Source organism: Centruroides vittatus, unplaced genomic scaffold (assembly GCF_030686945.1).
Source record: "Centruroides vittatus isolate TY-2023 unplaced genomic scaffold, ASM3068694v2 contig_3146, whole genome shotgun sequence".
Taxonomy (NCBI): domain Eukaryota; kingdom Metazoa; phylum Arthropoda; class Arachnida; order Scorpiones; family Buthidae; genus Centruroides; species Centruroides vittatus.
Window position 1 is genome coordinate 75,723 of NW_027122026.1, and position 20,178 is coordinate 95,900.

The 20,178-nt window shown below is 33.2% G+C and overlaps 1 protein-coding gene across 1 annotated transcript; it reads right to left on the reverse strand.

Annotated features, from left to right (window-relative positions):
• Positions 1–4,771: 4,771 nt before the first annotated feature.
• LOC136973336 (snake venom 5'-nucleotidase-like) lies at positions 4,772–19,647 on the reverse strand. The gene is made up of 9 exons (XM_067268069.1): positions 19,360–19,647; positions 19,037–19,174; positions 16,539–16,752; positions 15,199–15,384; positions 14,509–14,706; positions 14,161–14,424; positions 13,933–14,094; positions 12,868–13,071; positions 4,772–5,935 (listed from the first exon to the last, which is right to left on the reverse strand). The coding sequence occupies exons 1-9, from the start codon at positions 19,555–19,557 to the stop codon at positions 5,712–5,714; spliced, it is 1,788 nt and encodes a 595-aa protein (XP_067124170.1). The 5' UTR covers positions 19,558–19,647; the 3' UTR covers positions 4,772–5,711.
• Between the last annotated feature and the right edge of the window lie 531 nt (positions 19,648–20,178).

Here is a 20,178-nt window from a genome sequence, read left to right on the forward strand (position 1 = left end):
CATGAATATGCGAAAAATGAGATAATTTACTTTTTAAGTCAACAAAACACCACCTGGACAAAAATATGTAAAACAGACGATAGACCAGACGATGCAGTCAAGTGCTGACATCTGTTGTCAATAAATTCTATTTCGTACGGTTTTGAGTTATTTTCTATGTGAGACTTTTTTTATGCGGTCCCTGTTGACCGCATAAAAAAAATATTTTTTTAATTGTGTTGCGAAAACTATTATTTAGAGCCATTCGTGAAGTTTCGTGAGATTTTTTATGCGTTTTTTTTTAATGCGGTCCCTATCCCCCTCATAAAAACAGGTTTGACTGTATTCACTTGTGACAAAATGTTAAATATAATGGTGTATTGAACAAACGTACGTATAAAACATACTGTTAATAATTATTCTTAATTCTAAAAAATTAAGCACTTCTTAACTTTCTTTTTGTTAGGAAATTTCACAATACCATTGATATTCTCCCCGAAAATAACGCCCGTAACTAACGACTATAATGCAAATAAACAAAAGAAGTCAATACAAATGACAAAAATATATACTTAAATATAACTAAAAAATATTTGTTTGTTAAAATAACCTTTACAGTTGGCTTAAAATGTAAAAACTCTTCATGTAAAGATTATTCCACAAACTATATCTTAAAGACGAATAGAAAAATGATTTATTTCGGAAATCATTTCGTCTTTTCAGTCGTTTATTCTCTAAAGAAATTAGGATAAATTATTACTTTGTTGTTCATAAATGGGTTATGGAGATCCCATTTTAATTCATGAAAGTTTCAATTTTATTTTGAAGAATGTTTCTAAATCTAGCTAATAAGAAATTGCAGGTTTAAGTTTAACTTACCAAAGATGAAAACCGTGAAAGTTGGAAACTCAAAATCGTAAATAAGACCACGAAAATTATCAAAAAAATAGAAAACGCAAGACGCATTACATCATCAAGATCAAAGAAAAACACTGCGCAGAAGACAAAACTCGTTTCATACACTCCGAAACAATATGCGGCTGGAAAGTATGCTTCACATACTAGATTCATTTCTTGTACATAAGTCCATAAATCCCAATGAGTTTCGATCAAGGTTTCGATTTTAGTATTTAAAAGATTTTCTTCTTTTCCCAATTTATCGACCACATCAGATAAATACATGAATCTTTTCGAGATAATCATGGCCAATGCTCCTATAACAAGTATAAAACAGTCTAATTGTCCAATTACATAAATGCACATTAATGTGACGTTCAGGTTACAAAAAGCCATCTCAAACTCTGAATGAGTTATTTTTTTCAAAGTAGGATACAAAAACAAGTCAATTACAGTAACTACTGAAATTATTGAAAAAAATAAAACTGTGAGGCCACAAATAAAAAATATATGAATGACATGTGTCATTTCTTCCTCTCCTTCGTATCCACTGTTATTTCTAGGAAAATAAAATCTTTTTCTTTTAAACAAACTGAATTGAAATACTGTAAAAATACCAAACGTTACTAAAATAAATTTTATAAGTATTTGATTCTTAGGGAACATTTGAACCAATCCGACACACACCAAATTGTCTGTTATCTCTTGAGTTGCAAATACTAAGTTAGTCCACATAAATATCTCTATAGCAGTTTGGTACAGAAAATATAGCTTCGACAGATATTTCCATTTTTTGGCTGGCTTCGTACAATTGCAGAATGTAATCTTAATTCCAAATATCTGTAATGTGACGAGCACTGGTTGTAAAAAACACACAACGCACAAACTTTGCTTCGAGTAACCTGGATACATGGTTTAGTTTTAGCTATCGAACGGCGGAATGCAATTACTGAAAATTTTAGATTTGGATTCAAATTCAGTTTTTCGCCTCTAATACATCTTTTTCTAAAGAAACCAAATGCAGGTTTTCTTAAAATAGAAAACACTTTTAAATATGATATTACGCAAACACTTTATCTGTGTTGTATTGCAGTCTCGTCACTGAAATTGCATCACCGATGCACTTTTATCTTTCGATTAGTGAACGTATTACGCCAATGCCTTAAAATCCGGTTATTTTCTTTTTAAGATTTAAATATTCTGATCTAAGTGAGTATTCTAAGTATTATTTATCTTCTCTTTCGCTTTGTACAAGACAATTGAGTCAACTGCAAATTTGTGGAACCTTGGATAAATTTAAAATAAAATCAGCCGCTTTTAAGAGATCGATGTTGTAGATTTCCTATTTTACTATTGAAGGTCACCGATGCTGTTTTGACACGTGTCTACAATACAAACCAGAAATCAATGGTTTGCGTAATATCCTATTCAAGAATATTTTCTCTTTTAAGAAAATCTGCATTTGTTTATTTTAGGGCTGCGGATGTGAACGATGAATTAGCGAATTAACCGTTTAAAATTTTAATTGAAACGTTGAAATTAAAGGTTAATTTATAAACTTTGCACTTTTTACACATTAAATAAGTCTGCCCAAATTACAACTCCAAGGCCATACCGGACAAACGCGAATATATTTGACAATCACTCGTGACCTTTTGTTAAACTTTTTTCGCCTTGTAGGCACTCAGGGGATCTCTTTTAGCAAGCCCGTTATGTGTTTTACCAAGTCCACAATGAAGTAGCCGGATGATTGATAGGCATGAACGAGTTCCTTGTGACTTATCTGATGGATTGCTTCATTGAGGACTCAACAATGGAAAAGTTTGAAATTGACCACAATATTAATATTATTAATGATGCAACGAATTCATACCCAAGAAACCAAGTAGTAAAAGAAGTGTCCCGTGGTAGACTCCTGTGTCCTGCAGTTTACGTAAAACAAATAATCGTCCAAGAAAGACTTATCAACGTTGTGAGGATGACCATACACGAAATCTTCACAAAAATGCCTATCTTACCAATAAAAAAATATACAAACAAGAGATAAAATCGTCAAAATTACTCAGCTGGTGAAGATTCTGCTCAAAACTTTCGAATAACCCTTCGGGTTTTATTACTAAAATGTGCACCAATAAACTTCTTTAAACAAAACTTTTAACTTCTAATACCAAAGATGACAATGCTCCCACCGACTTCTTGCGGACCTTGAATAATCAATTAACCTTCTTCTGCCCCGATGACATACAAGATCTTGACACTGACTGGCAAAGGCAAGTCAGTACTGGTGCTAATGCCCCTTGCAACACTAATAATATGCCTCCTTTCCCAGGGGCCCCAGGCCCAGGGAAAGGAGGCATATTATTATTGTTGCAAGGAAAATCATTATTAGTGAGGAATAAGGCCCCAAGCCCAGATGGCATTACAAATGAAATTGCCATGCAGATCTGGTACATGATCTCACAAAAACGTAGTGACATGTACAATGCATGGCTGCATCACGGACTCTTTCCTGAGGCCTGGAAGGTAGCGAAGATTGTTCCAATGCCCAAACCTGAGTCTCAATATGATACGAGATCAGTGGCGTAGCATAGTGGGGCCGGCAGGGGCGGCACTTTTAGGGGGCGGCATTTTTTCACAATAAATAATAATATCTTGTAAAAATACCTAAATACGGGGACGGCGAAATTTTCCTCCGCCCCGGGCGGCTGACACCCACGCTACGCCACTGTACGAGATCAATCTCCCTCCTACCCTCTTGGGGAAAATATTGGAAAGGTTGATCGATCAATACCAGATTTTCCTGGTTGTGGAACACAACAAACTCTTTAATGATATCCAGTTGGCTTCAGGCCACAGCGTTCGGCCAAGAATGCCATTTTCCTGGCCGTTAGTACAGTTACGCATATACTAGAAAACTACAAGTATGTGCTCGGGGTCAGTCTTGACATATCAAAGGCCTTTGACAGTGCCTGGTGTTCGCTCATCATAGATCAATTGAGAAAAATCAACAGTCTCTCCAACATTTTCAACTTGTTACAGAATTACTTAAGAAATAAGAAGGCCACTTTTACACTGCGGCCAGCACCATGCTTCCAATCAAATTACCAAGGGTCGGTCTGTGGACCACTTCTGTGGAATATTACCTTTAACCTTTTTTTAAATCAAAATTTCGGAGGGTCGTTCAACGGCACAAAGAAATGCAATACTCAGAGAAATCTTCAGTTGAGGCACAAGAATTACAATTCAATCTTCGGAAAACGAAGAGGATAGATTCAACAAATCGGGCCAATCAAATTTATACTTACGTGTATCCCATATAAAAGTGAATAGAAGGACCATTAAATCGAAAAACTTTTAAATATCTAGGGATTATCCTTGATTTTCGCCCCTTGTGATACCTGTCGGATTTAAGAGAAAAAGCGTAGTCTTTCTGTAATATTTTATTATAAACTTAATAAAATTTACTAATTCTAGATGCTTACTAAATTTAAGTGCCCAAAATAAAAAATCCCACTTGTTTATCATATAATTAAGTTACAAAATCGAGACAAGTAAACCCGATTCGATATGCGACGAGCAAACATGGATGCATGAAACATGTGATGTACAATGTACTGTACGTATAGAGTATAATGAATGTGGAAAGAACAAAAAACGCAAAACAAATTGTTGTGCCAAGTTTTTATTTAACTTTCTTCACTTTTATTAAAAAGATAATACAGTACCTGGTTGTATAGGCGTTTCGTACTTATTTCTTCTGGAACCTACGGGTTAAGCTACTTACTGTATATGCTAACTATATAATACTGTATATAACTATACTTACTGTATAGTTGTAAAATCTATATGCCCGGTTTTTTTTATAAATTGCCGATTTTAAAAAGACAAAATAGAATAAGTTGTTGCTTTTTTTATTTAATTCAATGATACATTATAAAACAAATATAACCACAATAAATTCGCGTTAGCACAAAAATTACAATGTTTTCAAAGTACACGAAGTAACGAAAATCAATCTAAGACATGCTTTTTCGTATCAAAAAGTACAGAAAATCAAAATCTAGTAACAACTAAACAGTTTGTAATTTAATATTCCTTTGGTTTTCAATACATTCTGTCCATTGCAAACTCTATAATTTCTCCCCTTTTACATGAAATTTGTTAATTCCTTTTGAATGTAATGATAAAATAATTTTGCCGTAATGAAATGGAATGTTCAATTAACTTAAACCTTTATTACTAAAGAAGCATAGTTTCGTGTAGAATCGAAATGAATATAAAATATTTAAGTTTCTATATACAATAAGTTGTATAAACTAAGAATATGACGCCTGACATTCTGGCGTTAAGAATTTTTCTTTAATAAACTTGTAATAAAAATACTAAAAATGCAAACATAATTTTTTCAGATTACATCAAAGATGTTAATGTAATGTTCACATCAGCCATGATAGAAATTTAATTATGTCTAATTGCATAACTATGATACAAGGCTATCAAAATGTCCTACCCAATTACGTTGTATGGTTTATAATATAAATGCAGTGATTTTTTGATTATCCTGTACTTTTATATAAGTACATCATAAATTTAATATTGTAATTATGTACTAGGTTATTTATAGCATGATAATTATATACTACGGTATCTATGTTATGCTTTAGATCATGTAAAATCATGTCATGCAGCAAATTTCAGATTGGCATTATCTATATAAATGTACTAGCGATTTCTTCCAGTGTGGATACAATTAATTATCTTTGTATATCTTGAAAATTTATTTATAATTTAGAGAAAAATAATTTTTATTATATTGCTTTATGATTCTAGAGATACTAAATAGTGGCAATCACAGGAAGATTTTTGTGTACACCGGGAAACAGTAAAATCGAAAAAGTCAAGAAAGCATAAATGCATAAGGAATTATTATTTATGGTGGACAGTGCGGCTCCGTTGCAAGGAGCGTAAGGGTCGACGAAATTGATCCTTCCTTCGATTCCTGTTACGATAGGCGACGACTTATTTAAGTAGTCGACGACGATATCGATGTCCAGCGATCCTACAAAAAAGAAAATTAAACAATTTTAGTATAAATATGTGACGTAATATAATTGATTCATAAAAATTAACGTTTTCTCTTGTATTTAATCCGCCAGATAATTAAATTTATCCAAAACTTGATTGTATATGTTAGTCCCGTGACTAGAGGGAGGACAGGAAGTGTGGCTAACCCAATATATTATATTGGGTTAGCCACACTTAAAAAATTTTGAACTTCTCCTGTCCATTGTTTCAAATGATGAAATTCCGTTTACATATTCATAAAAATACAACCGACCTTAAGTTTTACTATTATACCACTTTGATTAATGAGATTCAGAACACACTTTTCTCGACAATGAGATCAAAAGAGGCTTCACCAACGACATAAAATTCATGTACTGTACATCACACATTGCTGACTTAAAGTACCACAGATTAAATTCCGTTTTTCACGATCACTGTTTATTAAATAATTGTATACTCTTCAAAGACTGCGTAGATTTGCACTATAGACTCTAGTATACTTTTTAAACACAGCCGTTTATTGCTAATATTCGAACGTTTTCGGTTATTTTTAATAACCTTTCTCAAGAACAGTTACATTCGAATGCGGTCGTAAAAATTTGAACACGTCGCCAATCGTAAACGAGCTTTTGAAATGGTTCTATTCTCGATCTCCTAACGGGAGGTTTACAAGCCAAAAAAATTATAAAAATAAATCCTTAACTGATTCCTCAGCTTGTCCGTTGTTATACGTATTATATTAGTATAACACCCATAAGCAATTTCCTTGCCTGTTATAATGAATATCGCGTTCGTATATAAATCTGCTGTCGCCGGTTTTCTTATCTGGCGCTACCTTTCCTGCGCTACACCACGCTGTTTCTCCATGCCGATGAGATCTTGCTGGCTTCCCTAAAGTTAATAGCCTGTCCTTTGTAGCTGGTTTTGAAGATATTCCATGCTTCCGCATACTTTAGATGTTTTTTGCTGTAAACTTTTTGTATGAGCTTTGCTTTATCTCAATCTGCGTTTACTTCTTGTTGGTCTGCCAGAATATACGTTGCCAGGGCGGTGTTAGGATGTTCGAGTCTTATGTCTCTTTGGTGCTCGGTAAGTCTTTCTTTAAGGGATCTTCCTGTTGCTCCCACGTAGTATAATTCGTTTTGTCGTCTGTTATCTATTACCGGGATTTTGTACACCCCTGGAATGAGGTGTAGGTTCGGTACGTCTTTGTCGGCTCTTAGCAGTTGATATATTGTCGGGTTCCTTTTGTACACTATTTTTTTGTTTGTGGCCGCTCCTATTCTTTTGTATACATCATTTAGTTGTGCTCTGTATTCCATGATTGTACACTCGTCTGCTTTTCTTCTATTTGGCTCTTTGTTGTTAGGCGGTTTGAGGTTGGAGAAAGCCTTGCTGTTCACCCCGAATGACTTAGCTAACATGTTAATATATTTCAACTCTTCGTTTCTATCTTGCAGCTTGCTGCAGTGCGTGTACGCCCTTGTCACTAGTGCCCGGTAGGCTGCTAGCTTATATGATACCGGGTCGTGGGAGTTCCAAGGTATGAACCATGGGGTGTATGTCGGTTTTCTGTATACTTTAGTAACAACTCCATCTCTGGCATCTATTTGTATATCGATGTCCAAGAAATGTACATTTCTGTCGTTCATTTGTTCCAGCTCAATTTCTAGCCCGAAGTTGTTGCTGTTGATATCTTTTACGAAACCATCTATGTTTGGTTTATTCTTCCATATGACGAGAACATCGTCTACATATCTTGCATAGATGAGAATGTGCTGTGCGTATTTAGGTATGATGTTTTCCTCTAGTGTTCTAAGTACCATTTCGCATAATAGGCCAGAGATAGGGCTGCCCATCGCTACTCCTCTTTGCTGCTCATATGTGACGCCATTAAAGTTGAAAATTGAGGAAAAAGTGGCGATATGTGCTAGTTCCAATATTTGTTCCCTCTTCCTTTCTGCATTACTAATCTTGTTGAGTAAAAAGTCCCTTAGGTGGCAGAAGCACGGCTCCAGGTTTATGGACGGGTATAATGCTTTAAAGTCTAGCACCGTCATAACGCACCCTTGTTGTAAATGCATGTTTTTCATTTTTTGCAGAAGCTCAGTGGGGTTTTTTATGTTGAACTGATGCGGCGAGCTATGTGCGCTTATGTATCCTTTTAAAAATCTCTCTAGTAGTATTGTGGGCGAACATGCTTTGTCTACTACTGGTCTTATACTTTTGTCATTTTTGTGTGTTTTGGCGAAGCCGAATAATTTGGGGACCGCCGGTGAGGATATTATTATGTTCTTCATCTTTAGTTCTTTCGCCAAGGGTGTAGCTGCAAAGCGTTTTACTCTTGCCTGCATCCTTTCTAGGGCTCTTGGGTGCGCCCTTACGCAATTTGTATCCGTTATGTATTTACTTAGCATTTCGTCATACGTATCTTTTTTCATGATGACCAAGTCCTGAGATTTGTCCGCTCTTGCAAGGATATAGTTATTAGCTTTTAGCCATTTTTTGCTGTTTGCAATGCTGTTCCATATTAGGCTGCCATCGTTATTTTTTCGTTTTTCCTGTTTGATTTTGAGTGCAACTTCCCATCGGAACGCTTCTTTTTTTCTTTCGCTTAGTCCTTCAATAGCATGTTCGACCTCCGGTATTATTTTCTCATACGACAGTGCTGGTCTTGGTGCGTATTTAGGGCCATATTGGTAGGCTTCCTTGATACATGGTGGAGGTATAATGCCATCCCAGCATATAATTTTAGGCGTGAGCTGCGGCTCTCGTTTCTTTACTTGGTGCCTTTTAATCCATTCTATTTTTTTCTTGTATCTAATGGTAGCCCTTTCAGTGACTTGGTTCGCTAGGTTTAGGACCCGTTTGTTAGCGTCTTCTAACAAATGTTGGCTTACATTATGCATTTCGTTTTCTATCTCTATCAGCTTTTTAATCAGGAAAAATCTATGTCGTCGCGTGGAGCGGATGCTTCCTGATGGAATTCAAAAAATGCAAGGTATTTCCCATGTCGATATGGAGAATACACCTACCACAAGGCTGTGAATCGATTTTACCTAAGCTATGAGTAATCTGCTTAAGAAAGGCCATCCGCTCCACGCGACGACATAGATTTTTCCTGATTAAAAAGCTGATAGAGATAGAAAACGAAATGCATAATGTAAGCCAACATTTGTTAGAAGACGCTAACAAACGGGTCCTAAACCTAGCGAACCAAGTCACTGAAAGGGCTACCATTAGATACAAGAAAAAAAATAGAATGGATTAAAAGGCACCAAGTAAAGAAACGAGAGCCGCAGCTCACGCCTAAAATTATATGCTGGGATGGCATTATACCTCCACCATGTATCAAGGAAGCCTACCAATATGGCCCTAAATACGCACCAAGACCAGCACTGTCGTATGAGAAAATAATACCGGAGGTCGAACATGCTATTGAAGGACTAAGCGAAAGAAAAAAAGAAGCGTTCCGATGGGAAGTTGCACTCAAAATCAAACAGGAAAAACGAAAAAATAACGATGGCAGCCTAATATGGAACAGCATTGCAAACAGCAAAAAATGGCTAAAAGCTAATAACTATATCCTTGCAAGAGCGGACAAATCTCAGGACTTGGTCATCATGAAAAAAGATACGTATGACGAAATGCTAAGTAAATACATAACGGATACAAATTGCGTAAGGGCGCACCCAAGAGCCCTAGAAAGGATGCAGGCAAGAGTAAAACGCTTTGCAGCTACACCCTTGGCGAAAGAACTAAAGATGAAGAACATAATAATATCCTCACCGGCGGTCCCCAAATTATTCGGCTTCGCCAAAACACACAAAAATGACAAAAGTATAAGACCAGTAGTAGACAAAGCATGTTCGCCCACAATACTACTAGAGAGATTTTTAAAAGGATACATAAGCGCACATAGCTCGCCGCATCAGTTCAACATAAAAAACCCCACTGAGCTTCTGCAAAAAATGAAAAACATGCATTTACAACAAGGGTGCGTTATGACGGTGCTAGACTTTAAAGCATTATACCCGTCCATAAACCTGGAGCCGTGCTTCTGCCACCTAAGGGACTTTTTACTCAACAAGATTAGTAATGCAGAAAGGAAGAGGGAACAAATATTGGAACTAGCACATATCGCCACTTTTTCCTCAATTTTCAACTTTAATGGCGTCACATATGAGCAGCAAAGAGGAGTAGCGATGGGCAGCCCTATCTCTGGCCTATTATGCGAAATGGTACTTAGAACACTAGAGGAAAACATCATACCTAAATACGCACAGCACATTCTCATCTATGCAAGATATGTAGACGATGTTCTCGTCATATGGAAGAATAAACCAAACATAGATGGTTTCGTAAAAGATATCAACAGCAACAACTTCGGGCTAGAAATTGAGCTGGAACAAATGAACGACAGAAATGTACATTTCTTGGACATCGATATACAAATAGATGCCAGAGATGGAGTTGTTACTAAAGTATACAGAAAACCGACATACACCCCATGGTTCATACCTTGGAACTCCCACGACCCGGTATCATATAAGCTAGCAGCCTACCGGGCACTAGTGACAAGGGCGTACACGCACTGCAGCAAGCTGCAAGATAGAAACGAAGAGTTGAAATATATTAACATGTTAGCTAAGTCATTCGGGGTGAACAGCAAGGCTTTCTCCAACCTCAAACCGCCTAACAACAAAGAGCCAAATAGAAGAAAAGCAGACGAGTGTACAATCATGGAATACAGAGCACAACTAAATGATGTATACAAAAGAATAGGAGCGGCCACAAACAAAAAAATAGTGTACAAAAGGAACCCGACAATATATCAACTGCTAAGAGCCGACAAAGACGTACCGAACCTACACCTCATTCCAGGGGTGTACAAAATCCCGGTAATAGATAACCGACGACAAAACGAATTATACTACGTGGGAGCAACAGGAAGATCCCTTAAAGAAAGACTTACCGAGCACCAAAGAGACATAAGACTCGAACATCCTAACACCGCCCTGGCAACGTATATTCTGGCAGACCAACAAGAAGTAAACGCAGATTGAGATAAAGCAAAGCTCATACAAAAAGTTTACAGCAAAAAACATCTAAAGTATGCGGAAGCATGGAATATCTTCAAAACCAGCTACAAAGGACAGGCTATTAACTTTAGGGAAGCCAGCAAGATCTCATCGGCATGGAGAAACAGCGTGGTGTAGCGCAGGAAAGGTAGCGCCAGATAAGAAAACCGGCGACAGCAGATTTATATACGAACGCGATATTCATTATAACAGGCAAGGAAATTGCTTATGGGTGTTATACTAATATAATACGTATAACAACGGACAAGCTGAGGAATCAGTTAAGGATTTATTTTTATAATTTTTTTGGCTTGTAAACCTCCCGTTAGGAGATCGAGAATAGAACCATTTCAAAAGCTCGTTTACGATTGGCGACGTGTTCAAATTTTTACGACCGCATTCGAATGTAACTGTTCTTGAGAAAGGTTATTAAAAATAACCGAAAACGTTCGAATATTAGCAATAAACGGCTGTGTTTAAAAGGTATACTAGAGTCTATAATTGTAATATAGGTAAGACTATTGTTGAAATTTTACATAAAGAACAAAACACATATAGCAGGAAATTTAAGGAAAGTTTTGAAATCTTAAAAGCCAGAAATTGTATTAATAAAAATTTGAGTTTAAAAATAAATGAAAATTGGTTAAATGTCTTATAAAACAACTTTAATATTAATTTAAAAATTATATTTGGTTTGGCTATGATCGTAGTATAGTAAATGGTTATCGTAAAATCGGTTACAGCGTGTTTTAAAAATATGCAAATTTAGACCGCATTGCGGTAGTCAAAACTGTAAGGAAACAAAATATCTTATAAAGGGCCGAAAACTTTTACTTCTGTAATATATTCATGTGTATTTGGGTTAATGTTACCTATGGTGCCAAAATGGCGGCTCGTGTCTGATTCAAGGAAACAGAAGAAAGAAAACAGCGGGGACGCACGTTCTAACCTAACCTATTCTAAAAATTTGGTTGGTAATAATTATGGTAATTTATTAGAATAGGTTAGGTTAGAACGTGAGTCCCTGCTGTTTTCTCTCTTCTGTTTCCTTGAATCAGAGACGAGCCGCCATTTTGGCACCATAGGTAACATTAACCATAATTTGTAAAGCAGAACTTAACTAAGTCTACTAGTTAATGTTCTTTTTTTTAAAAAAAAAAAAAAAAAAAAAACGTAAAATATATCACGTCTATGTAAAAGCAAGATTCAATATTGGAATTGTATATTGTAATTTAGAACTTGCTTCTCAGGTAATGTCCTGTTTAATATATTCGTATATGGTTTGCGTACTTATGTATCAATTACCTGTTTCTAAACCAGATGTACATGAATTTTATATCGTTGGTGAAGCCTTTTTTGATCTCATTGTCGAGAAAAGTGTATTCTGAATCTCACTAATCAAAATGGTGTAATAGTAAAACTTAAGGTAGGTTGTAAAAATAGATTAGATTATAATTTTGTAAAAGTGAGTATAAAAATTTATCTAGGCAGATGTAAGAAACTGCATTTACTCTTATACATGTGTACGCCTTTCGAGTTTGTAAGGAATCTAATGGTACGTCTCGCGAATGAATTTGTACATTTAGATATATTTTTGTACAAAAAGCCTTTCTGTATGATGTTACTTTGTTAAAAAATTTAATGTATACTCTTTTTAATGTTTAGTTGGCTGATGAAGGGCAGCGTGAGCCCGAAACGTGTAGTAATACTCCTATCAACTGAATAAAGATGAGAAAATGCCAAGTGTTTAAGTAGTAGCACATTTTTGTGTTTGAGAGCCAAAGAAATTATATAAAACACGGTTTCGGAGAATAAAAAATAAATTTCTAAAATGTTTACTAACCTGTATTCAATAGGCGCAATGTGTTTTCGGGAATCATCTTGTAGTCGTCTCCTCCCTGAGTTAGATAAGTGGGCATCACTACTCTGTATATCTTACTTTCGTTTATAGGTAAGTAACGAGGAACCCTGCAGAAAGTGCAATGAACTAAAGCTTTGTGTACTCTCTGGCCAGGAGGTTGAGAAATGTTGTATGTGACTCGAACACCTGAAATTTAAATTAAAAATGAATAACGATTATGTATTGATTACTAATTTACACTTTCTTTATAATCTATTTTATTTTATTCTATTTAAAACCTGTTACACTAACTTAATCCATATTTTTAATATATCATTGTTTTTGGTTTCTGTTTAAAGAATGAGAACTCTCATAGAATCAATACACGAATAAGTATGAGTTTCATTGTATTCCTTACATTATAACAATTTCATTTGTTCTGTTTATTTTCTATGTCTTCAAGTAAATTCTTATATTTGTAAATAAAATATTCACTTACTAATAAACTTTCATATAGTTTCTCTCTTACTATTCAAATCAATTAATACAGTATTTCCATTTAAACAATTAATAACTATTAATTCTTTACAGCATTTCTCTAGAAAATCAGGTGAAACAATTACGCAAGAAAGATAATTAATTCTCAATCATAATTAAGCTATGGAGAACATAATGACAATTTAACATGAAACAATGCCCACATATTAGCCCAATTATAAATCAATTAGAGATGGTCGTCCCCAAATGATCTTTTATTCTTTATTAACACATTACAGGCTGTTTGTCTGACTACATTTATGCCCATTGTAAGTTGGCCCAATCCGCAATGGGGTCAAAAGGATGAGAGACAGAGAAAGATGCTCTGACTCGAATAAATGATAAAATGCTATGAAAATATAATTTACAAATAACTCAGATTAATTCAGAATTCATTTCTTAAAAGTAAAGAATAAACATTTTTAAAATAGACATTATTTAATTTTGCTAATTGAAGTGATGAAACTTTCCTTCATTCACATTCAACGAGTTTATTTTAGGTAAAAATAAGTCGATAACGAATAAACTTACCAGAAACTTGTAAGAATCTTCCAGGAGGATCCTCGGGATTATTTCCATAATCGTAAACAGATCTTTCTAATATTTCTATCAAATATTTTCCATAAATATCCACAACGTCCAAGGTATTAAGATAAGGCAATACATTCATTACATCTCTCATTAATATATTTCCTATAAATACGTAAGTCAGATATTAATAATTAAAAGAAAATAACTACAAAAGACTAAAATTTATACCATCATTTTCTTTCTCGCTGATGGAATCCCTTATTCCTCCAGAATTGAAAATCGAAATTGCGATGGTATTCCATTGATTTTCGGTTGGTTTTTTAAGATAAAAACGCAAAACTGCATCCGTTATTACATTTCCAAAATTGCATTCGTGCATGCGACAATAAGGACGATCCGCATTAAGATAAACGTTAGTTTGCCCTACGATAACGTTGCCTCGCCTATCGACTACTTCTTTATATGTTTCCACAACTTCTGCAGTCTCGTTATCTAAATATAAATTGAAAAAATAATAATAATAACTTAAGAAGACTCCGAAACCTTGTCAAAGTTAATAAATTGTAAGAAAATGACCTTGAGGAATCGTTTCATCCATAAGGATCGGGTTTCCTTCCCACGATATTACGTTCCCTGCTTCATCGAAAGTCACTTTCAGATGTCCTAAATATAATCCAAAGGCATAATCTTGAACTACTAAGGCTTTCGAACCGTCTGATCTTTCTACCACCACTGGATAAGGTCCTTCTACTAACTGTGGAATAGGTGGTTCGCCTGAAAAAACACTTACTATTTATCTTGTGTTTTAAAATAATTTTTCAAATTCAAACTAAAAGTATTTAATAAATTTCGATATAAAATGTTAATAAATTAAAGAAATCTCAGGAAATATAAACTAGCCACCCACAGGGAAGATAAAAGTGACACGGTATAGGAGGATTTCCTTGTCCTATCAGAAAAGATCCTGTAAAGTAAGAACATGTCCGCCATTTTAACTTTAAAAAATGTTCTCCCTCTATTGAAAGACACTCGTGTTTTTAAATTTTTTAAAATATATACTAATTTTTGTTAATTTTATATAAAACAATTGGATCCTTTATTTGACAGTCTATTTAGGAATTAGTTTACATGTAGTTAAACCAAAATTAATTATATTTTCCGGATAAAATCATATTCGTGCAGTACAAAATCTACTTTCTTGCATTAATAAATCATAGATCTGTACAGTTGAAGCAAACAATAGATAATAATTTACATGATTTATACCTGTATAGAGGAAAGTATTAGTATGTCCCCCAACTACAACGTCAACTGATGGAACTTTTTCGGCAATTTCTTTATCTTTCAAGAAACCGGCATGACCCACAGCTATAATAATATTTATTCCACTTTGTTGTAAGATGTCGGCTTCTTCTCGAATACTTTCGACTTCATCGAAAAAAGTAACAGGACCTAACATACAAAGAAATGTAATTATTGATTTTCAGTGCATAAAACATGACAAAGTTTAAATTTACTTGACGGTTAAGTAAAAAAATAAAAAAAAGTAAACAAATAAATAATAAAACCTTTTTACTTTGTCATAAAGGAAAATTTCCTGGAAAGAACCTTTTTACACAATTAAACAGCAACTACCTAGAATTCTTTATTTGTTTTATCGTCGTATATTAATAAAAAGTGAAGGACGAATTTTAAGTTATATATAAAATAAAATAAAATTAATATATATATATAAATCGATAAAATGCAGAAAAATACTACAATTTTTATTATTATTTGTATAATTAAATCCTCCCTTCAAGACGAGATCTTCCTATTATCAGGAAAATAAGTCGTTAAAATACTTCCAAGTAGGATTAAAATAACCTCATAAACCATAAATATATAATTAAAAAAGTATATTTCTTAAACTTAACATCATAAAAATGTGAAAAATGTATAAAAGATTAAATACTTTATAAATTAATTCGACTTTTCGAAGTATTTTACAAGAAAAATTAACGATTTTAAGCAAGTTAGAGGCATTTTTTCCACTCGATAATATTAACAAATATGTATAAAACAAGTTTTGATTAGTCAAATTTTCTTTAAATTAACGTTTTGATTACGAAAAATAAAAATATTCGTAGAAACCATCCAGTCAATTCTATTGTTTTATGCTTTTTTATTATCTCTCATATTAATTACTTCTAAGGACATAAAATTTAAAGTAAGAATATAAGGTCAAAAGTCAAATATAAGGTCTTCGGGTCTTGAAATTTATGCACGATTCACCACAGTTACACGTGGCATAAACATCATAATTAAGAATAAGCAACCTCTTCGTGAATCGGGAATTAATAGCGATTTAAATAATTAGCATATGCCAGAATATAATAAATGGGTGTCACAAAAGGCTACCGATTTTACCGGAAAAAACTTGTTGACATAAATAACAGGAAGAATTTAATTCACGTCCTTGAAAAAGCCAACATTGTCCCGATTCCAAAACTCGTTTTTTTTTTCTTTTTCTTTTGAATTAAACAAGAATCCATCCGTAAAAAGCCGTAAACTTGATTAAATATTACGTCACTAATCTTAATCATAAGAGGACAATTCACACTGACCTGTTTTTGCTAATTCTGGTGTATCCTTCGTGGTATATCCCACGACTCCTATTTTCTCTCCTCCTACATCTAAAATTACAGATTTTCTTATTTTCCCTTCTAATTCCGGTATCCCGCTTATATTTATATTGCTACTGATTATTGGGAAAGTTACATTATCCAAGAAAGGTACCAATCCAGCGACTCCATCGTCGAATTCGTGATTACCTAAAGCCTAATAAACGAAACGAAAATTAGAAATTAAATATGTGAAACACATCTTTCCCCTCCTGATAAATCGTGTAGAATTGCCTTATAGGGACTTGTGCTACATACCATATAATAATAGATAACTAGGATAAGCGTGACAGATTCTACACGAATGTCTCATTTCCTTTGTGGAGACCAAATGTTCGAAATAAACTATTTTTGGAACTTAAGATGGTATGAACGTCAACGAAATGAATCTTGTCAGCCACACGCTAGAGTTAGATTATTAACTGCGAGCAAACTTATCACTTACTTCAATCGTTACTTAGTCATTGCATTAGTTTCTAACTGAAACTAATATCATTTCATGCTTTAAAGTAATAATTATTCTATAATTAATTATAATTTATAAGGTCTGTATAGTATAGCAATGCCTATTTTTATAACTGTACTCAAGTAAAGCGTGTGTTAATGAAGTAAAATTATAATTCTATGCCTACAATTTCTCATATTTTATCATTTAAATATAGTTAAGGGTTCGTACTCCACGCGTGTTTCCTCGTCTCTTACTATAATCTTAAGCATATATTTACATACAATTGTAAATAATTAAAATGCTTAGATATAATGAAAAATATATTTATAAGTGTATAAATTATTGAAGTGAACGGGCGTAAAATATCCCTTCAACGATGCGTAATGTTATTAAATTAGCGAGAGTAAGGAAAATCATTCATTTCAATGTCATTTATCTGATTATCATACGAATACGTAACATTTATAACAGGAAACGAAATATATTGTTTCATTGATGCACGGATTATCCTTTCATTTTCAAATCATTAATTACAAATCAACGATGTGTAAATTTATTAATTATCCACTTCCTGTTGCAACTTCTTTTCTAAATGCTTTTTATATAAGATTGTGAAGGTAAAATAATAATTTCTGTATTCTGTAGTCAAATTATATATATATACTGTATGCAGTTCACGTTTATAGATATATTTATTATGCTAATACTCTGTAGTCCTTGTCAAAGGGGTGGCACCAATGACCGAGTGGATAAAACCACCGAACACTTGTGGTCGAGTGAAGTTTTCCTCACCTGCATAACACCTAAACAGGGTCCAGTTTCACACGAAAAGTTCCCCCTTGGCAGATCGCCCACGTATTGCGATTGCTTATTTCATCAATCCAATCTAATCCTTGCCAAAGGCCATGACCTTTGACAACGTCCACAGAGTATAGTAAAAATATTATAACTTTATCATTTTTATTTTTAAAGAAGTTTACAAAAAGTAATAAAGGTCCATTTAATGTCTATTAATTATTATTATAAACTTTAAAAATACAAAAGTAAATTGTAATGTTTATTACCTATAAATCACCAACAGAAAATTTAATATAAAAATCAATTTTTTCTCTTTATTAGTTAATCGAAAATAAAAGATGATAAGTAATAAATCTGAAAATATTTAGGAACCGAGCCAAAAAAACAAAAAAACGTCTTTTTCTAGGTTTATTTCTAGAGATTTAACTCTACACTTTAATAAAATTTACCGTTTTTATTATCCACAAAAATTAAATATTTAGATTTCCTATCGATTCCACAGATTCTAAATATTTAATTTAATAATCAACAAAAATATCTTATTTATAAATAATAAACTTTATAATTATTATTATTGATATATCTATAAAATCTGTTCTTAATTATCGATTTTTATTACAGGATATATATATATATATATATATATATATATATATATATATATACTTTTCCCTGTAGAAAATTTAATCGTTTCTTAACGCCTTTCTTAGCTCATAAATATAAATAGCTGTGATAATCACAGGGTGTTGAAAATAGCCTAATTGCTATTCTTTTCGCATCAGAAAACTCATAAAACCTGCCAAATATGTAAATCTTTTCCACGTTTTTTTTAAAGGAGGGATGACAATATCTGTATATGTTTACTTACTACTTAATTTAGAATTTCTTAAAAAATTAAAGTTATTTTTTTTTAATTTAACTAATTGTCTTTACTTAATTGTCAAGTAGGTTGCCAAATATTTATAGTTGAACGAACCCATACGCCTTTTTTTTTTAGGCTTTTTAATTGAAAACTGCAAGGTGAATCTAATACAAAACAGGTTAAGATATTCGATTTAAAAAATAAATAAATGTAAAAATCTATGTCAAATTTTAATCGAAATGATCTAAATTACAAAATATTTTTAAATATTAGCAACTCACTTTCGAGTATATAGGTTAAATAGTATTAATGGAAAGGGTGTATACTATTTACCATAGCATCGTGGTGTAGTCTGTTAGTAAATTCGGCAACCGCCCTCCACCTGTGAACGGTATACCAAACAGTTCCTTGATAATAATCACCGGCATTTAAAAATATAACGTTCTCTTCGGTATTACGAATGTTTCTGACCTAAATTTATAAAAAAATACGCACGATTATTAGCAGAAAAAAAATGCTACTTTCTAGAAGAAAAATCCTTAATTTACTTACAGGATACGTTGCATTTAATTTTTATACAGCCAATAATTAAATTTTACATTACGAAAAGTTACGCGTGAGTCACGCTTAGGAGGTAGAAAAAATAATAAATTTACCGCTGTTACTTGTCGTGCAATTCCACCGTAGCATGATTTTTCCGGTTTGCATTTTCCACCTTTATTATTAATTTCTTCGTATCTTGAATGGAAATCGTTAGTGTGAAGGACGGTTAGGTTGTATGATTCAATAGAAGACAGCAGAGTAATGAACATGCATGTAAAGACGGCGAACCACATTTCTGACTTGTAAAACATGAGATTTTTGAGAGGGCGCTGTAGTTTCCAATGCTGAAAGTAACAGTTTTATTATTAATTTTTTTTTTCTTTTTCCTTTTATTACTCGCACTTAAAATAGTTTAAGCATTTTCTAAGAAAGATAGGAATTTATTAAGATAATATATATTCGAATTTTATCAATTTGGCTATGTAAAAAAACAGGATATAGAAACAACAACAGGAAAACAGAATGTCATGTCTTATTCCGGTTGTTTTTCACGAATATCTTCAAAAGTATGTACTGTACATCAAAAATGTCTCCTTACAGTCTAAAAAAATTGGAAATAAAATATTAAATACCTATAAAATTATATAGAAAAAATAGTTTAATAAATTAATGTATGAGTATATTATTTTTTTGTCAATAAAATTAAATTAAATGTGCGTTAAATAATGTTAAAAGAGTGATTATTCTGAATGAAGGTGAGTAATTAATAGTATGAATGAATCCAAATTCACGTGCATCTTTTTATATGAATGGTGTCGCGTGTTTTCTCCGTTATAACGTAAAAAAGCGCGTGTTATTATAGTAAATTATCCGGTTCCAGTCTTTTTTTTTTTAATGGAGAAACCTTCAAATTCTAACGAGGAGAGGATGAA

Excerpts from the sequence above, each read along its gene's own strand:
- LOC136973336 (XM_067268069.1), bottom strand. The coding sequence starts at position 19,557 with ATGTTTTACAAGTCAGAAATGTGGTTCGCCGTCTTTACATGCATGTTC. Across the intron at positions 16,753-19,036 it reads GACTACACCACGATGCTATG|GCTTTAGGTAATCACGAATT; the intron begins GTAAATAGTATA and ends TTCGTTTATTAG. Across the intron at positions 14,095-14,160 it reads CAGCGAGAAAGAAAATGATG|GAAATATATTAATGAGAGAT; the intron begins GTATAAATTTTA and ends ACGTATTTATAG.